At 39.1% G+C, this 22,402-nt stretch overlaps 1 protein-coding gene across 3 annotated transcripts; it reads left to right on the plus strand.

The window, feature by feature from the left end:
• Positions 1-221: 221 nt before the first annotated feature.
• On the plus strand, positions 222-22,391 carry LOC146464563 (protein O-mannosyl-transferase TMTC1-like). 3 transcript variants are annotated; one of them, XR_014868452.1, is made up of 19 exons: positions 222-416; positions 2,546-2,619; positions 4,170-4,325; positions 4,795-4,879; positions 6,485-6,784; positions 7,360-7,481; positions 8,491-8,739; positions 9,609-9,722; positions 10,314-10,374; positions 11,090-11,172; positions 11,728-11,778; positions 12,528-12,688; positions 13,307-13,442; positions 15,369-15,513; positions 16,491-16,628; positions 17,054-17,164; positions 18,116-18,193; positions 18,391-20,908; positions 20,956-22,391. XR_014868452.1 is itself a non-coding variant. In XM_085129536.1 (18 exons), exons 1-18 carry the CDS (start codon positions 989-991, stop codon positions 18,508-18,510), a joined length of 2,679 nt encoding a protein of 892 aa, XP_084985662.1. In that variant the 5' UTR covers positions 890-988; the 3' UTR covers positions 18,511-22,391. The 3 variants fall into 3 exon arrangements, 1 of the variants encoding a protein (XP_084985662.1); XR_014868451.1 differs by lacking the exon at positions 222-416 and adding an exon at positions 890-1,483; XM_085129536.1 differs by lacking the exon at positions 222-416 and adding an exon at positions 890-1,483 and having other exon boundaries at positions 18,391-22,391.
• The last annotated feature ends 11 nt before the right edge of the window (positions 22,392-22,402 follow it).

Here is a 22,402-nt window from a genome sequence, read left to right on the forward strand (position 1 = left end):
AGAATCCATCAATGAACAGCAACACGACCCATGGGCGATAGGAAACATGGTTTCGACTAAATAAATGTTATATTAGATAAGCTATTCTACAAGAAATAAATGGGGGGCAACGACCAGAAAAGACTAAAGACTACTTTATTGTGAGTAATTCAACTATATTTGAGATAAATGTAATATTTATTTAGTCGATTCCCATGTTTCTTATTGCCCATGCACGGCCTTAGAATTGCATGATTCGTGTGCCACTTTTAACAGCACTTATATCTTTTGATTTCTTTCTACGGAGGCTACCAAAAAACAATAATTGGCGTATCTAGGGCTCTTTGGCTGGATAGAGAAGAAAAGGTAAAGAAAACAACAACAACAACAACAATAACAACAACAATAACAACAAAAACAAACAAAAGAAAAAGCAAGTACCGTAAATGATCTAAGAGACGCCCGGGGCGTCTATTTAATTTGAGGGGTCAAAGGCGAGGCGTTAAATAGATAGGAGGCATTTATTCTGATGCAGTTGGTATGTACAAACAATTACCCGAGCGAGACGATTTGGATTTAGCAGGACATGTCCCTGTTGAGCTGTCAAGAGCGCTTGCTGGTTTTCTAGCAGCGTCGAAACGAATTCCCTCAGCCGTCCAAGTTTACGTAAAACGAAAACTTACCAAGCTAGGACAGGTGGGAAGAAAATTGTTGACATACTGAGCACAGATATCAAGAAGATCAAAGAGCTCTATTCTTACTTTGAACTTGACAAGATGCAACTGAATTGGAGCAGGGACAGGGGGCATTTAGTATTGGACAGGGGGCATTTAGTAGAGAGGGAGGTCTAATACAAACTTGACAGCGTAGGGGGGGGGGGGGTGGGGGCGTTATAAGGCAAGAGGTGTTTATTTGAGAGGGGGCGTCTGGCATGTCGATTGTCACGCAAGGCCGCGCGGTGACGTCCGAAATCGGTCCGAAATGAAACCTGGGATAACTTAGTTTCAATATGGCGGCGAATTTGAAGAAATCAACAAGGCATCTCGACCAGAATATCAATAACATCTGTGATCTTCGTAACATCCCTTTTCCTAACTTACCAAGACCTTTGGGATATGGAATCATTGCATTCGCGTCAGCTGCGTGTTATTTCAATACCTTGGATTACGATTTGGTCCACGACGATGTATTTGCGATTAAGGAGAACGCGGACGTCCGCCCGGAAACTCCGCTGCATAATTTACTCTCGAATGACTTCTGGGGCAAGCCAATGTGGAGCAATAGAAGTCATAAGTCATACAGACCGCTCTGTACGCTTACCTTTCGAATGAATTACGCAGTTCACGGATTAAACCCTTTTGGGTATCATGCAGTTAATGTGATTTTACATTGTATGGTTTGTTTGTTGTACACCTTTATGTGTGAGATGGTGGCTTTCAAGTCATCCGTGCTTGCAGTTCTCGCAGGACTTCTGTTTTCTACGCATCCTGTTCACACAGAAGCTGTAAGTTTCATCAGTCACTGAGCATGTTTTAAAAATACAATAAAAATAATTACAATTACCAGTTACCAGACCCACATGGGAGCTACAACTGTACCCCTCGATGTTTTATATGGGTGGGTGGATGCGGGCGCTAATTCTTAGATTTGGGATCAAAATAATAATATGAGTTTTACCGTCCTGTTCAGTGGCAGATCTAAAACGTCTCGTAAGGTGAAATCCCAGGTTAACAATTAAAAGCTGTGGTCTCAGAAACGATTTTTGAGAAAATTTGGACCATTAAGGAAAACAAAATGGAAAAATCTGTACCCTGTTACATTAGCTGTCAGTAGGTTAAATAATTTGTATATTATAGTTTGACCCAAACTGGTAAAAAAAAAGTAGTACCATTTTCAGACCATAGTTGCTCAAAAACGTACCCTTTGGGTTGCACAATTACCAACGCAGCTTAGATAAGGGAGCAAGTTACCCTGCCCCTTCCCCCTCTCCCACCCTCATCATAGCGAAGTTAGATTCTGTTAGCTTCTGGGACAAACAATGATTTTGTTCTAAACACCAAATTAAGTTAACATTATCCCACTATCAACCATATTTTTTATGATAATTTGAGCCCAGATATCTGTTGCAATGGCTTAATTCAGCTTGTTTCATACACCATTGGTTTCAGCTACCAATTTTAATAAAAGTGACATTACCATAGCGATTTTGATGACTCTTACAGTGAATGAATTTCAACTGGTAGTCACCATAAATGGTTTCAGTTGAAATTTTTCGTTAAATTACAGTGTGCCTTGTACTATTAATGAAGTTTTTCCTGAGGGCCTGAGAGGCAAGAGTAATTTACAGTTCATTCATCGTAAGTTCCAAGCAAGGTTCCAAGGTTACTTATCTGGTGCATGGTCAGTAGAATTGTCAGATCACATGATCACTTGTTTTGAATCTGCAGCTAAAAGCAAGGGTGCCAAAAACATGCTGAAAAAGAACCCATTTTGAACATCAGACTGTTATCTGTGATTAGTAGTAAAAATATCTGGAGGGAATTATGTTACTTTTGGTTCTTTATAGGTGACAGGAGTCGTAGGTCGAGCAGATGTGTTGGGATGTCTACTTTTTCTACTCTCATTCCTGGCATTTGTGAGGTAATTTTGATTTTTCCTTACCTGTCAGTGAGTAAACATTAGCTTGTAGTTAATGACATTCCGAGACAAAATGGTGTTATCTACTGTACTTGGTTTTCACGTAGCCAGATTGAACTGAATTTGGGAATGTTGGCTTTTGTGATAGGAGGTTAACCAGATTGCCAAAGAAAAACTGTTGGTCAGGAGTAACGGTGATAACCCCAAATTTTTTTTGGGGAGGGGGGGGGGGTGCAATGGGACATGTGGAGAGACTAAGGGGCAGAGAGGGTAGAAGAAAGCCCAGAAAATTGGAAGAAAGATTGGAAACATGAGGCAGGAGGTTGCAGGAACTAGGGCAAAATGGCAAAATTTTATCTTCATTGATAGATCTTTAGGAAGAGGGGGGGGGGGGGAGGGGAGAGGAAGAAATTGTCAAATGGAAATGCTTTCTCCCATTTGCTCCAAACTAGCAATCTCATTAGCAGATCAAGAAAACTTACTGATTTGATGGTTTAAGGAAACAACAAAGGTGAAATGGAAATTTTGTGCAAATACAGTTGAACCTCTCCACAACGGCCACCTTGGGGACAGAAGAAAGTAGCCGTTGTGGAGAGGTGGCCGTTATGGGGAGGTAGGGGTGTAATATGACACCTTTTTTTCGGGAAGTACAAAATGTTTATTGTGCCAAGTTTATGCTTATTATACCCTATAATGGCAATCCAATCTTAAATAATATATATATACATAAAATACACAATTAAACATAAAAAATGTTTTGAATCAAAATGTTAACAAGATGAAACGAGCAAGGTTCGCAACATTCGCTATATTATTGTAGACAATTTATGTTTACTGCAGCATATAAATGGAACACAATCAAAATACGTATATCATTAAAATGGATACAGAAATGTAATGTTCCGAAGATAAATGTCGATTACTGCATCAGTTTATAAAAAAAGGTTTTTACAAAAAAGAATTCTACTGGCCGTTGCAGAGAGGTTATTTTGGCAGTTGGGGACGCACTTTAGTGGCCGTTGCCGTTGTAGAGAGGTGGCCGTTGTAGAGAGGTTTAAACAAGAGCTAATGTATAGACTGTCCGCCGGGACAAAAAAATGTGGCCATTGTAGAGAGGTGGCCGTTAGTGGAGGTTCAACTGTAGAACAATTATTATTTCTATTCAGATTGCTTGAAACAGACAAAATAGAGTACTTCTAAAGGTTGTCTGTTTGTTCTGGGAAATTTCCATTTGATCTGTTTGTCCCATTTGCATTTCAACCGGTTAAACTGAAAATTTTGGCAAAACAGAAAGTGCCCAGGACTAAGAAAGTGGGATGAGATTAACATTGTCATCTGCCTCCCCTCCCACTGCTTACAAACTCAACTCATGGGGGTGGGAAAAGGGGGCTATAGAATCTCACCACTGGGTGGACCCACCCCCCTCCCAAACTCCTTTATTGCAAGACATTATATAATTAGGGGAGGAAAACATTCACAGACACCAGTAGTTTATTATTATTAACTGTCCAGGTTTGACTGTAATCATTCTTATCTCTTCTCCCTCTGATTAGGTCAACAAGAAATGAGGGTCATCACTGTATCATGTACACAATTGTCTGCGTCATGTTTGGTTCAATGGCAATGCTTGTGAAGGAGCATGGCATAACTGTGTTTGGTGTCTGTATAGTCTACGATTTTCTAATAATCAACAAGAAGTTAACATGGAGGTGAGCAATGTCTGTACTTTTGGCGAATAATTTATCTGATTTGAATGTTTGCATTGTTGATGTTAATTTTTACAAAATTCATGTAATTTTCATTGGCACAAGTTTAATTGCTGGGTTTGTGTAATGCATGTACTGTGTTTACAGAAAACTACTATTTAATAGATTTAATTACCTAGAATCCATGATCTAGGAACATTTTTATCGTTCACATTTTTGTTGGTGACTACACTGTAAGGAGAAGCTCACAGTTATTGTCTGTTGTTATAACAATGGTCTGACTCAGTACTCAGTATAACAGTGACAGATGGCTCATCCAGAGACCACAACTTTTCTTTGCTGCCTGTTATGTACAACTCCACCCCCCCCCCCCCCCTGCCCTCATTTTCTGCCCCTAGGTCTCCGAGAATACTATAAAGGCTCTGTTTACTAAATAAATAAAAATAACAGACTATAACTTTTTCTTCAACAGGTTTTTAAATAATAGGGGAATGCTGTCCTGTGAAAGTGGAAGAGTTAAACTGGTTTTGATAAGAACACTTATTCTTTCTGCATCAGTAAGTTTCTTTATTTATAAAACTTAAACTTTTATAGCAAATATATCATGTTGATAGTTAGTACCATTCTCCTATGTAAAATAAAAAGGCACTATCTTGTACATGTATTGTAAATGATTATTAAGATCAATTGTTCTTAATGTTATGTTAAAAAGTATATAATTATAATATTATCAGGAACATCTTTTGGTTTGGTTATTCAAGGTTTCATGTTCATGCATGCATCAGCCAAAGTTTAAAGACAAAAGTCTCTTTCATTTTCAGTCAATTCTTGCCTCTTCATTGGATGTTTCTACCTCTTACATACAAGTAATGATATGTATATGCCGCTGCAGAATGTTATATGCAGTATAGTATTGTGCAATTTTTTTTTCACTATGGGCACCTACATCAATTAGCTAGTTCAAAATAATGTCATTTACCCCCCATTTTGTTAACCTCTTCCTCATGGCAGTCACCCAAGATGGGGGGGGGGGGGGGGTAAAAGATGTGAGGGAGGGGATGCTCCCCAATATTATATAAGCTATATTTAACAATTATTCCATGAGCGCGCGTTGGATATGAGATGATAGATAGCCAACGAGGCGCATAGCACCGAGTTGGCTATAATCATCTCATATCCAACAAGCGCGAGTGGACTTAAATTTATTGTTTTATTAAAAACAATCAAGTAATATTGGTAGGCCTTGCTGATTTTCTTTTCAAGAGCAACCAGAAAACAATTTATGATCGCTACTTCTCAAGCATGGTATAGTTGCTCAAATACCATGGCCGCTAAGCCAATCAAAACCCTGGAATTGAATACTAATTAGTAGGTATATGTGACGCCAAAGGGTATGGTTTTTGAGTCATGTTGGTCTGAGAATGGGTATAGATTTTAACGATTTTGTCCTGAAAGGCTGAGTATTGGCGTGGATTTTACAGACTGAATTTGGTATGGATTTTAAAGACCATGGGCCAGATTCACAAAGCCTTCCTAACTGAAGATGTATCATAACTGTTGGTACTTAACAATAGGCTATTGTTAGTCCAACAATAGCTTGTTGTTAAGAAACATTTCATAGTGATACATTCGTAACTTAAGAGTGCTTGGTGAATCTGGTCTCAGGTCCAAAAATAGGTTTGAATTTTGAAGGCTGGGTCTGAAAAAGGATACTGGAAAATTATGTAATTTCTTTTTTGGTCAGAAATAGGGTCAGGATTTTGAGAACCAAGCTGTAGACTGTTTTCATTCACGTGACTACCGGCCATGTTGGTTTACTGAAACAAAAGAAAGTATTTACATAAAAATAGAGTTCAATTCCCAGAAGTTTAGTTTGGGACACCAACATAGCCGCCATTTCTTTGTTTTGGGACACCAACATGGCCGCCGTGATGTAATGTGAAAACACTCTATACACCCCTACCATAAATTCAGAGGTTTGCCCTGCCTGGATGGCAGTGCTGACCCCCTTGCTCCAGTGCTGTGAATGTATAAGCCTCCCTCTCCATCCCTGCATGGTGTTACCATCTAGAACAACTTATTATAAACATTCAATTAAAAGCAAGGCCTGGCTGAGAAATGTTACTTTATTTCTTTAAAATATTTTTTACTCCTTGCTGCAGGTTGTGTCTCTCATGGCCTTCAGAATATGGATGCTTGGTGGTCATCTTCCTTATTTCACCAAGCAAGACAATCCAGCATCATTCTCAGACTGTCTCAGCACTCGTGTTATGACTTATTGGTATCTGATTGCATTTAACTGTTGGCTTCTACTCTCACCAAGTGTCTTGAGCTATGATTGGCAGATGGGTAGTATACCACTTGTGGAATCACTGCTGGATTTGCGAAACTTAGCGACATTCACATTCATCATAGTAGCTGTGCTTTTGGTTTACTATGCTGTGATATCAAACAACACTGATGTGAGTATAGCATTCTTTAAAAAAAAAAACTTTAAGTGGCTGTACAGTGTCAGTTGATTACTTATAAGTAACCTTTAGTTTAAAGTTTGTGGTTATCCACCCATCCATTAGTCTCCCTCACAGCTGTTCTGTCTCGTCACACAACGCTCCTCCTGAGCATGACAAAACACAGAACGGCTGCGAGGCAGACTACCCATCCATCTATCAGATTAATTAATTAATTTAATTTATGATTAATTGTTATATATTTAATTATCAATTATTTAGTGACCAGCTACTCTGAAATTAATGAATTGGTTAGTTAATTGATTTGTTAGTGCAGTGAAACTTACAGTGATTTTTCAAACTTCCCAGGGAACTGAATTTAAAAAAAAAACCAAAAAGCTGAGAGTTTCAAAAATGGGAGGTAACTATCTGACCAAAACAAATCCAGGGGAAAAACGTTTGGTTCAAAGATTCAGGAGTTTAGAAAAATCAAGTGTTTGAATAATCAAGATCCGACGACTGTATTTCACATGACACATTCAAGCATTGTCATATTTAGCCAACTGTGTGCCCCTTCTTCTTTGTTTTAGCCCAATGAACAGGACATTCTTGTGCTTTCTCTGGCTTTGCTGGTTATTCCATTCCTTCCAGCATCCAACCTATTTTTTAGAGTGGGATTTGTTGTTGCAGAAAGAATTTTGTATTTACCAAGGTATGTCAGTGTGCCTGATGGCCAGCTACTGGCCACTTTTGAAATGAGAAAGGGCCTGGCAACAAATGGTTAAAATTAATTTATTCTAAGTTAAAAGTATGTGCACCATAGAATGATTAAAATTAAGGTTGCTTTGTTCACAGTCGTTCAACCCTTTAATACAAAATAAGTTGCCTGATGTGAAAATAAATAAATAAATAAATAATTAAATAAATAAATAAATAAATATACCATTTATTTGCCCCATTACAGAATCAACTGAATTAAAGGGCTATAAATTTACAATCAATAAATAATTAACTACTACTACTATAGGAGCAATAGAAATATCTTAAATAACTATTCACATATTCACATATTTACTAGTGAATGAAATAAAGGAACTCTGGGTCCGGCAACAACTCCTATCAGCGTAAACATTATTTCTATTGTTGCCGCCGGGCCGCAGGTTGAAACTATGACCACTAGTTGCTGTTCTCGGCTTGAGGGAGTTAATGTGGTGATCATTTTGAGACATCTTCTGAATATATTTACAGCAGAGCTGAGTTCGTCTTTCTTTCAAGCTGCTATGGATGGTAATATTAAAGGCATCTATTTAAGCAACTATGGCATGGATAGATAATGTGTAGTGCCCTTTTTTGAATTGATTCCAGCTTATTTGAAAGAAATTCAGGAATATCATGCCAGACTTGCACACCATATTCTAGTATAGGTCTTATTGTTGTCAAGTAAACTTTGAGAATCCACTTTTTAAAGAATCATCAGGGAATACAGGCGCTTCAAAGCTTTTTTCGATATGTAATCAATATGCTTGTTCCACTTTAAATCATTACTGATAATAATACCGAGTAATTTATTAGTTGTTACACAATCGTCATTCAACTGTTTTGTTACCTAGGACAATTGGTAAAATTATCATTTTGCATGAAGTTAAAAAGTTCTCAACGTTTCTTTTACACTGCTATTACTACCAAGTTAACATGATCATTCTTTTTTTTTTACTTTGTAGCATGGGATTTTGTATACTAGTTGTTTGTGGACTCAACAAACTAGCATCAGTTGCTGCCGGACACCAAGTTGAAGATGTGTATAGTAGCAATGGAAATGGAAGAAATGCATCTTTAGATGCACTAGCCGCAGATGCAACATCCATGCTTCACAAAATTTTGCTGTCAGTAGTTTTTGTGTTGATTGGATTATTTTGTTGGAAGGTTGTTGTTCGTAACCGTGTGTGGACCAGCAGGGAGACCTTATTTAGGTAAGGAATAATTGAATTAATTTGTTTTTATCAAACATTTTTTTAACTATAAAAATTATTATTTCCAAAATAAAGTTCTTGAATAGTTAAAGATGCGTTTCAAAAACTAAAGTTTCAACTCTTTTCTCGATTTTTTGTCAACACTTGGTTTCAGCTGTTTTCTCGTTTTTTCTTAGCGGTTTCAACTCTTGATTTTTGTCAGTAGTTTCAATCATTTTATTGATTTTTATCAATGGTTGATAATGTCCTTCAGTAGCATTTTGAAAATAACAATTGTGAAGTTCGAATGAGGCCTTTAAGTACAGTAACTGTTAAAATTAAAGGTTAAAAATCCGTTGAACGAAAAAAGCTTGGATTTTTAACCTTTAATTTTAACAGTAGTCAAAGGCGTCATTCAAACCTCAATATTGTAAGCTTCAAATAATGTTTTCTGCAGAAATGCGTGGATTGCAAAAAGTAAGTGTAATAAGCATGAAGGAGGCAATAAAGTTGTGGTTATTCAACTGTGAGAAAAAAAAAATAAAAAAATGCATTGTTCAAAGTAAAAAAAGCAAATGTTAGTTTTCATGCTACAGACGACGTGTTTTACTGTTTCATTGAAACTTGATAGGATAAAGGCCCGAAAAAGACATCTTGAGCTTTAAATTACAGTTTTCAAGTTGAAATAGGTGGTTTGCACTGCCGCCATGTTGGTGGACAAAACAAAAGAAAATTTGCTCACATAATTTGCATAAAAATGGCAGTTAACTCCCAGAGGAGAAAAATCTTATTGATCCTGTCCACCAACATGGCCGTCATGAGATGACATGCAAACCATCAATTCAGGAGTATGTCAATTTATTTCCGGTTTCTATACTTTTTTTTTACAGATCTGGAGTAGAAACCCTTCCCCACAATGCTAAAGCTCATTATAACTTTGCCAATTTTCTGAAAGATGTTGGTAGGAACAAGGAAGCTGTGTATCATTATGAAGCAGCCCTACGGTGAGCTTTTGAGAGATCGTTCATTTTTATCCATAATTTAAAATTCTATTTTTCGTTATTATTTTTAATGTCATACCAAAGCCAGCTAGCAAGTCAAGGCAAACTTGTCAGATTTACTTTTAACGTGATGAAATGGAGATCGGTGGGTCATATGGTTCGTTCGATACCGAGGAATGCTGGTATTGAGATAATGTCGACAGGTCTGTCGATGTTCAGTTTTTTTTTGGGGGGGGGGGGGGGTGGAGGAAGGGGGATGCAGGCAGCTGTGTGGCATATTACCTCTTTTAAAGAACGCTTTTTTATAACAATCCCTTTCCCTGGAGCCAAAAAAGGTCAAATGGGGTTGAAATCGTCTCATTTTTGTGATTTATTTCTGTATATAGAATGATAGATCAAAAATGTCTCACATCTATATTGGGTCCTCCCTCCCCCCCCCCCCCCCCTTCCTGCCACCCTCCCCTGCTGTGGCTTAACATTGATAGCTACATAATGGTTATTAACCGCAAAGTGAAAATAAACTCAGTACGTGGGGTACCAGCAACCTAATCCTATTTATTTGTTTCACTCATTAAGCAAAGCTTTATTTTTCAGGTTGGCTCCAGATCATGTCAGTGCTCACAATAATCTTGGTACTCTGTTGGAAAACAACGAGGTATTACAACGTTCTACCACAATGCTAAGTATTATTATAATCAGATAATAACCGAAATTTCTTAATAGTATGAGAGATCTTAAACATTTGTAACATCCCGAAACTGGTGATGGATACGGTTGTATCATTCAGATAATTATTAATTATGACGGTTTTATGTGAACTCACCAATTCATTTTCATTATCATCATCTTCTTTATTAAGTCAGTAAGGCTAATGAGGCATCAAAGTAACTGGTTTCCCCTCCCCATCCTGAATTAATTGTAACACTACTGTCTAATTCATGCAGTAAAGAATTGAAAAATTATCAATTACTTGTGAAATGTTCGTGGCTAGTCTGACGCGGCGTATCGTCTCGGCCAAGAGACTCTTCAGAGACCTTCAGAATTTAGCCACGAACATTTCACAAGTATTTAACACTGTCTATGTAAGAGCAGCTTTTGTTTACTACACCAGGCTGCTTAGCTAGAAATGTCCACCTGCTTGCACTATCTCTTCCACGGAACAGGCACAGGTAGCCCACAAACACACAAACTGTGAACATTTCTTTCAGTAGTGTTTACAGTCTGCCATAAATACGGTGATCAGAAGAAAGTCTCAACAAATTTTTAAAGGAGAATGCATGACCTTTAACGGTGACCTCAGGGAAAACCGGACTTGTTAATGGTTTTGAAGTGAAAAGTAGTTGTCTCTGTGTTTTGTGTGTTGTATGTAGGACGCCATGAAGCATTTCCATCAAGCCATAAGACACGACCCTTATCACGCTAACTCTTACTTCAATCTTGGAACACGATTGGCGTAAGTATCTTATGATATGACAGTAGATGATATAAGGATAAATCTAGAATATAGAACGAAGAACCCTAATTCACTTTTCCTTTGCATCCACGGACGATGAAGGACGTTGTATTAAATTTGAAGGCTACACGAAAATATTCTCATAGGCCTCTTACTAAGTATTCGTTCCAAGAAGCAAAAAATGTTCCAGGAGCACTAAAAATACGAACAAAGGTGTGATCCTCGATGAACAGAATAAGGCGTGTGTTTTGACATTAATTTGTCTAAGAGAGTTTAAACAACAAACGAAATGTGCATGGCATTGTAATGACTGACATCCTGAATAAAGTTTGTATAACTGAGCTCCAAATTAAACGCCATTCTCCTTGTTGTGACACAGGAATCGTTTGGCAGAACGATGCCAGCAGTGTGTGGGATGATTACAGCATATGAACCTACTGTAGTTATAGTTACTCTGAACAAAAGGTTTAAATGGAGGAACAGGGGGAATACAGGATATGACGTTTCCCTGTTGAATGTGATCAGTGTTATCGACTTTGGTGATTTATTTTACAGGGCTTTAAAACGCTTGCCTGAAGCTGAAAGCATGCTGAAAGAAGCGTTAAGGTAAGCGCTAAGCGAGTGTCATTTAAGAATTTGCACTTGTCAGCTTCTGCTTTATTGACTTGTTAACAAATGTTAAGAGACTCGTTTTACAGTAGTCTAATATAGAAGTGTTTTGCTAAAAATGGCACTAGTGTCGCTGTAAGTTGCGTACTGACGTTCTAGTAATTTGATTTTAAATGCGTGGCTCTCACGTACGTCCGTAGGTCCTAAACGAGGCGGGATTCTGCGTTCCAAAATTTGTGAACGTACATTTACAGACTTACCGTCCTGCACGCGGACATATAATTATGACGATAACCCTGGTTGTTCAAAGAGCGTATAATTTTTCCAGTAGATAAGTTGCTATCCAACGGATAAAATGTAAAACGCGCTTGAAAATTCACCGCCCGTCGTCACTACATGCAGAATTGTAATTCACTCGGTTCAAGAACCATAGTATCCCTCCCCCCCTTCCTTCCCGGGAACTGGACATATAGAAAGAAAATAGACTACCAAGTGCAAAGACCGTACGTTTTAAATGTTAACTACGGTTCAGCGCGGTTCAACTTTCTGCGACTACGGAAGTTAGTTGTCCATAACGCGACCGCAGTCCATGCGTACGTATAGAATCCACTAGTTGGTAAGTTTCACAACTGTAACATTTTTATTGATATATTTTCTCTTCCAAAAGTTTAAGAATACCAGACGCACCCAACCCTGTTAACTTATATTGTAAAGGATCGACCACTTACATGAATTTATCTTTGCAGAATAAATCCGGCGTATTTGGATGCAATCATGAATATTGCCGGTGTGCTGAGTGATCAAGGGAAATTCGACGAGGCTGAAGTGTTTTATAAAAGAGCTCTAACTTTGGAGCCACAAAACGCTGACGCTTTTAATAATTACGCTGTGTTCTTAGGAAAAATTGGTGAGCTGGAAAACAAGCAAATGTCATTTTCAAACTTCTAAGTTTACTTCAGATTTATGAATGCCTCGAGACTTGTTGTATAGGGGTGGCAGAAAATTACCATATATTTTAGCAATCCCTGAATAAAGGGTGTCATTTTACGAACACAAAAATTAGAACCATCTTTCACAGCATAATAACCAGCGCCCCAGGAAGTGGTGAGAGCACTCACCTCCCACCAATGTGGCCCGGGTTCGATTCCCGGTCTCGGTGTCATATGTGGGTTGAATTTGTTGTTGGTTCTCGTCCCTGCTCCGAGGGTTTTTCTCCGGGTACTCCGGTTTTCCTCCCTCCACAAAAAGGCCAACATTTCCAAATTCCAATTCGACCTGGAAACAGTGGATGGAAGAGGCACCCCGTGGAATCCACTAAAAATTCCCAAATTCTTAATTCCCAAGTCCTGCTTGCTCAATGGCCTTCATTTGAATAGTCACACTTTAGGATTTCATCCACTGATCCACCTTGTACGACTAAGTACACTAGATTTCATTTAAATTGTCGCACTTTAGGATGTCGTCGAAAAGGTAGAACCTCATTACTCTGTGAGTGAAAGAACTAATGAAGCTTCTTCATACGCAGGTCGAACAAAGGAAGCCTTGGAGAAATATTACACAGCGTTAAAACTGAATCCTAGTCACTCGGTGGCACTGGTGAACATGGCTCGCCAGCTACGTGCATCCGGGAACGTTCGGGAGGCAGAACAGGTTTATAACAGGTTTGTTTGGAATGTTGGATTCTTGCATTCCACATTCAAATGATTCAATTTGGCACAAGAATACTAGAACAAGACTAACCACTCAACTCGTTGGGTTTTTTTATGTTTTCGAATTTCCATAGAGCGGTCTGGAAAATGAAGGCGAGTGCAATAAGTTGTGATGATTTTTGTACTCGTTTTATATTTATCGTGTTGTCTTGTATTAGTCAATTCCAAGCGCGATCATCCCCCCCCCCCCCCCGGGCAACCCCCGGGCATTTGACCCCTGTTCGGCTCCACATAGTGGGGCATTTGACGCGAATAGAAACCCGACCCATCGGGCATTTGACCCGTCGACAAAATGCTAGTCAGCGGTCGCGTTTAAAAATGATTTGTACTCCATGTAATATGTCACAACTCCTCGTGGTTTTCGACAAAATTTATGTTGATATATGCGAGCTCCAGCCTATTAAAATATTTGGAAATATGCCATTATACAAGGTTTGGAATTTTCAGAAGGACGTGAGGAAAGTTGTTTTAGCGTCAACATTCAAAGAATTTGTATCAAAAGGTATTAAAGCTGTGAAGCCTTTCTTTAGCTAATCTTTAGTAATCTAAAGCGTAATCTTAAAATTATCGCGGCGTAAAATTATCGGGAGCAAGCACACTACACTAATGAAGCGTTCAGCACAAAAAAGCGTTAGCCATGCACTGAGAGTCTAGTCGAATCCTTCGAAACTATAAAATCGACAAGTACATAACGATTTTGGATGATGATGCATTGATGTGTAATTTTTATTCGGGCTTCGGTTTTAATCCTTGTGCCGTACTTTATGAGAATATTTCGTTAATAATTCTGCCGTCAATACCAGATATTATATAAAATTGCGGAAGTTATCAATTTCGTTGATTTTTATATAAATAGAGCTAAAAACCAACACGATGACTTTTCAGCCCCAACCAGTGGGGCATTTGACCTAGAAATCGGCCCACATAGCGGGGAATTTGATCAGGCATTTTTAAAAAAGTCAAGTGCCCGGGGGTTTGCCCGGGGGGGGGGGGGGGGATGATCGCTTTTGGAATTGACCCAGACATCTGAGTATAAACTATGCTTTTTGTATCATGCAAAACAAACTTCAACGAGAATTTCGAAATTCCGTATTTAGTTTAGAAACATTCTTCCGACATCTTCTCATTTAATCACTGTGACATCGTCAGAGTAAAGATTCATTGCTGGAAAAGTATCTAGGATCCCTTGAGGAAAACAATGTTGTTCCTCGCTACTGTCTTTAAAGTGTATATAGCAGGATTTTTTTTTATTTCCTTGATCAAATGTTGTTCTCGTATGAAAATCGAAAAAATTCCCTATCAATTCTTCTTCCCCACGTATGAAACATACAAAAGCGTCAAATTTCTCTTCCAGTTGGGTACAATAACGCGCACGACGGGAGACTGGGGATAGAAGGGCTGTGATGTCAATACAGGAATGCTTAGTCTCTCCGTTTCTCTATTCCTCAATTGTTTCATTCTGATCAATCAACAATCCCATTCATATTTCCGTCCACACAGTTTTCTTCTTCTGCACACGAAAAACAAACTGAGGAATAGAGAAATGGCAAGACTAGCGTTCCTGTATTGACGTCACAACCCTACTATCCCCAGTCTCCCGTTTTGCGTGGTATTGTACCCAACCGGAAGTGATGTACGCCTCACACGCGGGGAAGAAAAATTGATAAGGAATTTGTTTTTCGATTTTCATACGAGAACAACATGAAGATTTGATCAAGCAAATAAAAAAATCCGTCATATACACTCTAAACGGAGTGAAACTTACCTGTCTATGACAAAAACAAACAAAAGCAGACTAACATATTTTAAAAAAAAATTGTCTCCAAAAACTAATAATGAACACATTTGACAAACCTTTGTATCTCATTGACACTGCAGAGCTTTATCAATAAAAAGAGAACCAAGCACTTTACAGCTTCTCGGAGTCTTGTATTACCATAACAATCAGTTAAAAGAAGCAGAGCTGGCTTGGAAAGAGGCGCTAGAACTAGAGCCTTCGAATGCCGAGACTCGCTCAAACTATGTGAGTACATTTTCAGTGAATTAAATATTGACTTGGTGCATTTCTAACTTACTGAATCAGTATTAACTGCGCATTTGATCTTGTGTTTGGTGAGGTTGCTTTACCAACTTGACTTTACAAGTTAGGGGAAGCCAAGAGAACATGATACAGGAGGGCGAATCCCCGTGCCCCACGGTAATTGTTCTCAACTTACTATTGGTTTCCAGAGGAGAGTTGGACGAATGTAGGAGAATGTTTGCTGACGCATTTGTTGACATTTTGCCTTAACAACAAGCTACGAACAAATGGACACCATAGAGTAAACGAGTGTGTCACTCTTGGTAGTCAGGGTGGATATGAGTGTGATTTGTTGAATAGTGTAACCATGTAAATAACCTTCGCTCGGAAGGTCTTAGTACTAGGGACAAGAAAACATACATGGCTGCAGCCGGGTGTTCAGCTGCTAAAGGCCAACAATTTCGTCTTGCTTTCCTTCTCCACTTGATAACAACCCCGACCGAAATTTCTGCGTCTACTTCAAACGGAAAGTTGTTTCGCCTTCTAGAATCTTCCTCCCGCCATGTAAACAGGCCCTAAGTTTGCTAATTTCTTTCAATTTATGGAGACCTCTTATTTGTAGCTGGTTTTGTTGGTTATGCTAAAATATGCGAATGAGTTGAACATGTAAATCAAGATACGCCTACACATGCAGCGCTCTCTCTCTCTCCAAAAAACCCCCACACTGCAGGATAAGACTTTATGTTAGTGTTACCTGCCTCTTTCTCTTGCGGTCGCCAGTTGTCCATTTGTTTGTGAGGAACTTGAGTAATGTGACAGTACTGTTAAGCTCGGTCTGGCAAGGTAGGTCATTGTTTTAGCAGCTTTATTCGTGCTATTTTCCTTGGGATTCTCTTGTCCCGTGCTTGTAAAAAAAATGACCGCTGTTTTTACTCAGTATTTCAGACATATGATCTTCAAGTTGATTTCATTATTCCCAGGCCATTCTACTTGGTCGCACAAACCGGCTCAGTGAGGCTGTGAGAATTCTTAGAGGAGTGGTGCTAGATGATCCCCACAACTTCGAACATTACAAAACGCTGGCTGGAGTGTACGCTCAGAACAGACAACTAAATGATGTAAGGATCTCAGTTAATGCTGTTTTTGTAAAGCTAGCTCATATCGTTGACACTTTGAGTGATCATTTTAGCGTTCTTACGAGTAACAATTTGTCGTAAAGAAAGAAAAGGAATTTACACGTCAAGTTTTTCATTCGGACTGGCGTTTAAAATACACTTTTTGAACATTTTGTGCTTTGAGATAACTTGTAACTTCTACAGAATTTCAGCAGAATATAACCTCCCCAAAGAATCCAAAATGGCCATTAAAACCAAAACAGAGGCCAAGTGTAAATCATCCTTGCTCCTTTGTTTGTAAGTGTTCAGTGTTCTCATGATGTTTTAATACTATCCAGTCACCGTATTACTTGGGGGGAGGGAGGGGGGTCTTGTATTTTTGCGTATTTTTATGCTTCATGTCCCTTAATTTTTGTTGCATTTTACAGGCTTTACACGTTATAACAGGGGCTCTAAAACTTCATGGTGGAGATGCAGAGATTTATTTTCAACAAGGAAATATATACAAGGATTTAAACAACATGCAACAGGCCAAACAGGTAGGGGGAAGGGCGATCGTCTTCCATAAAAAGTGCGGCCCGAGTTCGAAAAGCTCCAGATATTGTGACACATTGTGTGTAGGGCGCGTAGTACTTGTAGAAAGTGAATTGAAGGTATAAAGTGTAATGTAGTGCTTGTGCTGTGGGGGATGAAATCCTCGTAAACATTAAGTCTTAGAAAGGAGATTTTTGAAATCCTGGGAATCAAAGATAGAGTCTTTGACCACGGCGTGAATGGAACTCGCAAACTCTAATTAGATTTTCCAACGTTTTAACCCGCTGAGTTACGAGCCAGGAGCCAGGAGTAGGTCGTGAGAATTGTGTATTTAGGCGCGGCAGTACAGATACACCAGCCTCGTTCCCAGGATCTTTGCTATATTCAAGATGGCGGACTACGGCGAAGACTCTGGGACACGTGACAAAATACTGCAAGAATCGTGGAGTATTTTGTCACGTGACACTTGATATTTCGTCGTCGCAATACTTTTTCCGGTATTAAGTATTTGTCACGTGACAAGATACTCCACGATTCGTGGAGTATTTTGCAGCGTGCTCCGAGGCTAGTTTCGCTAGAAATAGAGACCCCACCGCCAAAACGTTTCGTTCAAGTGGGCGATAATGCTAACAATGCAAGCTACTTTTATGGTGGGTGCAAGTATGAAATGTAAATGCAAACCACTAAGTACAGCGTAATGATACCCTTCACAATGTCCAAAGCATTGTTATTTTTATTTCGTTTCACTTTTTTCGAGCGGTGGGCGGCCCATTGTGTCACACCATTTTACCCGCAGTATATCTGTAACCTCGACCCCAGGCTCTTCGCGATATTCAAAATGGCGGACGGCGGTGGCAAGCCCTGGTCCTCCACTCACAATCTTTGCTTGTTCGCGCGCGAACAGTAAAGGTGAATGAAGCAAGTAGAAAATTTGGGACGTTGTTGTTTGTTTGTAGAGTTTCAAGATGGCTTTACAGCTGGACCCAGATCATTTTAGTGCTCTTTTGAATCTCGGGGTTATATTTCATCTTGAGGTAAGTGATTTTACAACATAAGAACTGTAGGTATATATGCTAACATAGTGTGACGGAATTTGAGATTTATTTATGTTTACGTTTATGGAAAACGTGAGATTCGCGTTATGTTTTCTTGAGAAAAAAGTACACTGGTGAGAATAGTGTATACATGTGCATTGTAAGATGAAATTAAACAACCGTGTATTCTTTCACAGGGTAATTATGCAGAAGCACGAATACATTACGAAAGTGCAGCTAAGTTGGATCCAAACAACGCCACACTGAAACAAAATCTAGCAAAGCTTCAACGTCTAGAGAAGAGAAACAACAACTGAAGAGCGAGGTTTTACGCTGATGAAGATAGGTTCCAAGATCTGAAGTGGCATGATGAGTGGTTGGATAATCGCAGTAATTTTGAGAAGGATGTTTGAATCACTTCCGCGTTGCAGCCGTCTAGCGTGTAGAGATTAGGGAGTTTACGCAACAGGACGGCTGATGTGGTGGGATGGCAAATTGTCCTTGTGTGACCAACGTCACGTCCAAGTATTTACGATTCTAGATTGTACCATTCCTACCACTCGTGGTCTTCACGTTGTGACAGATGTGAGAACAGCAGTTTTAGCCGCAAATCGCCTAAAAATGTGAAGGTTCTAAGATGTCATGTTGGTCACACAACGATAATTCACCGTCTCCTTCTGTCAGTCGTCCTGTTGCGTAAGCTCACTATTCTCGAACTTGAACTTGAACTTCTATTCCGACCTAAATCAAGTCAAACACGAACTTAAGGTACGTTAGATTGACCCATATTCCCCAACAGGGATACAAACTACGATGACAAGAAATCCCTCATAAGAGGTTTTAGGAGTTACTGAAGTACGAAACGGCTGCTAAATTATCATGTGTCAGTGAAAGTTTGCAGAAATGCCTTCCCAGATTACATAAAAAGAGAAATCTAACAGCTATTCCGCTTATTCTTATTCCGGAATACGGTCAATCGAACGCAAACTTAGACAGAACAGAAGAACAAAGTCTAAACTCGCTGGTCCCAAACGAGTTTATTTTCACGGGCTTAGGGGAGCAGGGATGGCGCAGTGGTGAGAGCACTCGCCTCCCGCCAATGTGGTCCGGGTTCGATTCCCGGACTCGGTGTCATATGTGGGTTGAATTTGTTGTTGGTTCTCGTCCTTTATCCGAGAGGTTTTTCTCTGGGTACTCCGGTTTTCCCCTCTCCTCAAAAACCAACATTTCTAAATTCTTATTCGATCCGGAAAGTGTCCCCAATTAGTGCTCTGCGCTAAATACATTGACGCTTAAATAAAGTGATTTATTTAATTTTTTATCACGAAAACATGTATGCATTTGTCGTTATTTCTATCCCTGGACAAAAACAAAGAAATGTATATTTTAGGGGAGCCTCGTTTCCAGTAGAATGTGACATCAAATGTCCAGCTAATCGTGTGATTCGCCAAAACGTCCGTTATGCAGCTCGCTATACTCGACAAGCGCGGAAAGGCGAGGGGACGGGGCTTTTTAGGTAAAATTGTTCGATGTGTGGTTACCCAGGATAAAAAACGTAACTGATTTAAAGAATCAACGCTTAGAAAGTGTTTTAATGTAGAGATATGATAAAATAGAATGGTAATGATTTTTTTTTGTTACATTATTGAAGTGATTTTATAGTGAAAGTATTATTAATGATAGACCTCTGTGGTCACGCAATTGTAAACATAAGTAAAGTATCTTAATGATGTAAACGAGTGTACTCGCTAACAAAGAGTAGAGCTAGCTGTTTTTTAGGTTTAAATAATTGCGTTCGTATAAGGAGAACGGACCCAAACTGATCTGGTGGGTTTCCTGCGATTTTTTATTCTTTATTCTTTTATTTATATATTTTTATTTGCCCCAGGAATGTTACATAGATGTTACATCGTAAGTACCTCATAAGAAGCAGGAACCCTCAACAAACCCTTTTGGGATTTACGAAGAGAGCCCCTGCTACAATGTCGATACTATATTTCACATCATATGGCTACACATTATCAAATGCGAAGAATATTTATATGCATTTTAACTTTTAAATTAAGTTGATTGAGTTTGGTAAATTTTTTATGTATATTTTTGTAATACACATAGTGAACTTGAGCTTATAATTTCTGTTGGAAGGTTGTTTCAAATCTGGAATATTTTTTTATAATTTGTACTGGCATATTCTTTGTGGATTTTAAATTTGGATCTTGTATTATGACCATGCAATAACTTACTTAATTTTAAAAATTCATTAATGTCACAGGAAGCATTCTATTAAAAGAACGAAATGTAAATAAGGCTATCCCTTCATCATTTATTTTATCAAGTTGCAGAATAGATAATTATTAAACAGACAGCGAGTGGGCTTGGGATTTTTTAATTCTTTGAGTCGTGTACCATTTCAGTGCCATTTTGAATAAATCATTTCAAGTTGTGCATTCACTGCGTTTGAGTATTTGAAAGTGAACAAAAATGGCGGATGTTGTTGACATTTGGGAAGGTTTTGTGTCCAAGGTGTCACACATCGTGGAAAGGTATCAAATTCAATGTCTTCTATCTTAAGATTAGTAAATTGCTGGTCTGCCCTGGGACATCAAACTCGACCGAAGTTTCAAAGATGTACAGTACATTCCCTTAATCAGTAGTATCAGTATCGGCATTCGTCAATCTCGGGAGATTATGGATCTGCGCCTGGGAAGTTTGAGAGTCTTACTCAGCATCGCTTGCCGTGACTGTGCAGGCCAATACAGGAGTGGCAGTCTCTTCCGCACAGGTTGTACCTGAAGGAAGTGTCCTGAGGAGTTGTCATCTGGCTGTTCTTTCGCCGAGAACGTTTTTCCTCAGCGGCCTGCCTTTGCTTGGCCTCCGATCTGTCGAGACTCCTGCGTAACTCTTGTCTCGGTCAGAGGCCAGCTTTTCCCTACTTTCGATGTCAATATATGTCCGTTGGCTTCTGGTCTCTTTTGCAGACGTCCCTGAAGCTGAGATGTGGGCGTCCGACACGCTCTTTTGCCTGTGGCGAGTTCACCACAGAGGGGGCCCTTTGGGATCCCGCCATCCAGCATGCGGTGAACATGTCCAAGCCAGACTCAACATGGCCGCCGAGTGATAAGGGGCTATTGTCACACTTTCCGATCCGCTAGTTCTGGACCTGCTGTCACGTGCATCTCATTAGCATAATTTCCTTGTTTGCTTAATTGCAGAAGGATAACTGTATCAAATTGAAACAACACTGCAGGTTTGATTCGTTCTTCATTCAAGGTAAGGCCTAAAATTCGTATTTTTTGAGATCGTGAAAATTTGTCGAGTTGCACTTTTCCTCATCGAAGCGAGAATCATCAGAAAGTAGACTAATGACTGGTTATCATATAAAATTGTGCGCTGTAAACAAAATCAGGGAGTGGACGCTTTTTAATAAGTAGAGTTCTGATCAGTTTCATACTAAAGCACGTAGAGCAATTGCTGGTGATGGATATTTTAAGCACTGCAAAGTGAAACAGCACTGTCAGTAATTGTATTGGAACGGAGGAACTATTTAACACTCAAATTTCGCAAATTTGGTTGTACGAAAGCTTTTTGTTCTCACGCATATGTTTATTGACCGTGAAAAATCCTCCAAATTTAACTCTCGAGAAATAACGAAAGCAAATTTACCGAATCTCGACTGAAAGAGTTTTGGAGTCGTGCAAGAGCATATCATAGTAACGAAGTAGCTTACTTTCGCGCTATTAAAGTAGTTGAAATCATCATTCGTAACCCGTTCATTAATTCACCTTTGAACTTCATAGATAACTAATACATACAAAGAAGCAAAAGCATCTGCCCAATTTATTTTTTTAGTATCTATTCCATAAATGACGAACAGTTTGTTCAAGATGACAAATGAATGTTGTTGAAGTCTCTCATCTCTTCAAATTTGCGTCATGATTACGAATACTGTATCGGTCTGTGTTCCGTTTTTATAACAGTGTTCTGTATTCAAATTGGGGATTTTAACAAAAGATTTATTAGCCGTGGAAACAAAGAGTTTTAGTTTAAGGTTGACCCGTTTTCGCAAAACAAAGAACCTTCGACGTCAGTGCTTTTAAGCATGAAGTCATTTATTATCATGAATGGTGTACGTGTCAGTCAACATACGCCCTCAAGTTCCGTCAGAGACCCCGAGTACCAGCCCTATCTCTTCGCCATAAAAAGGTATTC

This window comes from Pavona decussata, unplaced genomic scaffold (assembly GCF_977016875.1).
Source record: "Pavona decussata unplaced genomic scaffold, jaPavDecu1.1 SCAFFOLD_161, whole genome shotgun sequence".
Lineage (NCBI taxonomy): Eukaryota > Metazoa > Cnidaria > Anthozoa > Scleractinia > Agariciidae > Pavona > Pavona decussata.

Bases quoted from the DNA above. Each gene is read 5' to 3' on its own strand.
- LOC146464563 (XM_085129536.1), top strand. From the start codon at position 989: ATGGCGGCGAATTTGAAGAAATCAACAAGGCATCTCGACCAGAATATC. The intron at 11,173-11,727 runs GTAAGTATCTTA...TTTATTTTACAG, and splicing joins AATCTTGGAACACGATTGGC to GGCTTTAAAACGCTTGCCTG. The intron at 12,689-13,306 runs GTGAGCTGGAAA...CTTCATACGCAG, and splicing joins TGTGTTCTTAGGAAAAATTG to GTCGAACAAAGGAAGCCTTG.